The sequence below is a fragment of the Argentina silus genome, assembly GCF_951799395.1.
Source record: "Argentina silus genome assembly, chromosome: 17".
NCBI classification, from domain to species: Eukaryota; Metazoa; Chordata; class Actinopteri; order Argentiniformes; family Argentinidae; genus Argentina; species Argentina silus.
In genome coordinates, this window is record NC_139671.1 from 12,040,240 (window position 1) to 12,042,739 (window position 2,500).

At 45.4% G+C, this 2,500-nt stretch overlaps 1 protein-coding gene across 1 annotated transcript in view; it reads left to right on the plus strand.

Annotated features, from left to right (window-relative positions):
- Positions 1 to 2,500, plus strand: part of plcb1l (phospholipase C beta 1-like) — a 100,603-nt gene that overhangs the window by 84,657 nt on the left and 13,446 nt on the right. Inside the window, exons 28-29 of the mRNA XM_083688922.1 lie at positions 683 to 851; positions 2,458 to 2,500. The exon at positions 2,458 to 2,500 is cut by the window's right edge and continues 34 nt beyond it. Of these exons, the coding sequence (XP_083545048.1) occupies positions 683 to 851; positions 2,458 to 2,500 (212 nt within the window). The remainder of the gene's footprint in view (positions 1 to 682; positions 852 to 2,457) is intronic.

Genomic DNA, 2,500 nt, shown 5'->3' on the forward strand with positions numbered 1-2,500 from the left:
TCAAAAAAACAGCATTCTCTTTTCTTTGTTATTCTTTCTCTTTCCCTCCCCTTGTTCGCCTGCTGTGTATGTCTGTCATGTCACCTGGCATGCCTTGAACTTGGGTGTTGCTCAAGTAAAGGTTACTTTTTCATTTCTCCATGACTGTTATATCCTTGGCCCTCCCTCAGGAGATCAGACACCCGTCTGGGTTAGACAGTGTGTGTGGAATGACTATGAGGAGATTAGACTAAGACGTCCTGCGTACCTCAGGGACACTCAGGGGAGACAGAGACAAGTCACACACTGCAGTATCGGCACACTGCACTCATCAGAGCCACTCTGAGACTCCCTCACACACTCATACAGACACACACACATAGACACAGACACACAGACACACAGACACAGACACATACACACACACACACACACACACACACACACACACACACACACACACACACCTGTCTCCAAGTGTGTGTATTTAATGTGTGTAAGTGTGTGTGTGTATTTAATGTGTGAATGTACTGTATATTGACTTGTGTATATTGACATGTGACGTGTGTGTGTGTGTGTGTGTGTGTGTGTGTGTGTGTGTGTGTGTGTGTGTGTCTGTGTCTGTGTCTGTGTGTGTGTGTGTGTGTGTGTGTGTGTGTGTGTGTGTGTGTGTGTGTGTGTGTGCGTGCGTGCGTGCGTGTAGCAAGTCAGAGCATTCTCTATCGGCCCTTGATCAGGAGTTGTCCGACTTGGACCAGGAGAGCAGTCAGAGGCAGTCCGAGTTGAAGGAGCAGCAGCAGCAGCAGCTCCTCACCCTGCGACAGGAACAGTACTACAGCGAGAAGTACCAGAAACGAGAACACATCAAACAGGTACAACCTCAGGCCTGTCCTGGCTGGTGTTGATGACCACCTGCTAACTGTCCCTGTGGGCTTTATGGTCATCAGGTTCAACATGGTTCAACTCATTTCCATGGATCTGTCATCATCTGGAAACTCCATCTCAGATTTACCTATTACCCACACCCTAGATCAGTGGAGATAGATTCCCCAGTGTTCCCGCTTCTGCTGTGGGAAGTGGAAACTCTGGCTATTCTCATTGATCCGTGAACTGCTTGGCTATGCACTCTAGGGATGAGGTGTCAGGGTTTATCCATGCAAAAGAGAATTGTACTAAGCCAATTATACACTCACCGAACACTTTATTAGGAACGGTATACTAATACTGGGTAGGGCCTCCCTTTGCTCTCAAAACAGCCTCAATTCTTCGTGGCATTGATTCCACAAGATGTTGGAAACATTCCTTTGAGATTCTTGAGATTCATGATTGCATCACCCAATTTCTGCCGTTTTTTCAGCTGCACTTTCAAGCTGTGAATCTCCTGTTAAACCACATCCCAAAGGTGTTCTATTGGATTCAGATCCGGTGACTGGGAAGGTCACTGAAGAACACTGAACTCACTGTCATGTTCATGAAACCAGTTTGAGACGACTTTTGCTTTGTGACATGGTGCATTATCATGCTGGAAGTAGCCATTAGAAGATGGGTAAATTGTGGCCATGAAGGGATGCACATGGTCAGCAACAATACTCAAATAGGCTGTGGCATTCAAGCGATGATTGATTGGTATTAACAGGCCCAAAGTGTGCCAAGAAAACATTCCCCACACCATTACACCACCTCCACCATGAGAAGGTGGACAGGTGTTCCTGATAAAGTGCTCGGTGAGTGTATATTCCCACCCTTAACAGTCAGTTTATCCCTGAGTTCAACTGAGTGTGTGAGTCAGGGATTACTTATGATATGGACATGGGGTAAGCAAATGTAGTGTTTGAAAGGGGCTGAATCTGGGATTCAAACAACAACAACTAGGTTTCCCCGCCACTTTTTTAGTAAACAGCCAAGGGATGGGGCTGGAGAAATGTAGCCACTCTCAAATTCATAGACAGAACAATGGATGCAAGGACTGACCAACCATGAGATAAAAATGATGGTTGTAACCATGTTTTCAAGTGTTTGTTTACAATTACATTGTTTAAGAGCAGTGGAATAAAACAAGCTTATATTTTGGGTTCTGATGGGGTAAGACAGTTGAACTAAGTTCATCAGGCATTTTTAGGTTCTATTCTTCAATAATTAATGAGTCCAAAAATGGATGTACCAATCCCAGATTGCCCCTTTAACTCCAATGTTCAATGTTGCTTATCTACTGCATGTCTTTCTGTCCCTTTTTACCCCATTCTGTCTTTTTCTTTTTGTCTCTATTTCTATTTGGTTTGTGCTCTCTCTCGCTCTCTCTCTCTCTCTCTCTCTCGCTCTCTCTCTCTCTCTCTCTCTCTCTCTCTCTCTCTCTCTCTCTCTCTCGCTCTCTCTCTCTCTCTCTCTCTCTCGCTCTCATCTCTCTCTCTCTCTCTCTCTCTCTCTCTCTCTCTCTCTCTCTCTCGCTCTCTCTCTCTCTCTCTCTCTCTCTCTCTGTAGCTGGTGGAGAAGTTGACAACCATAGCAGAGGAGTGTCAGAGTG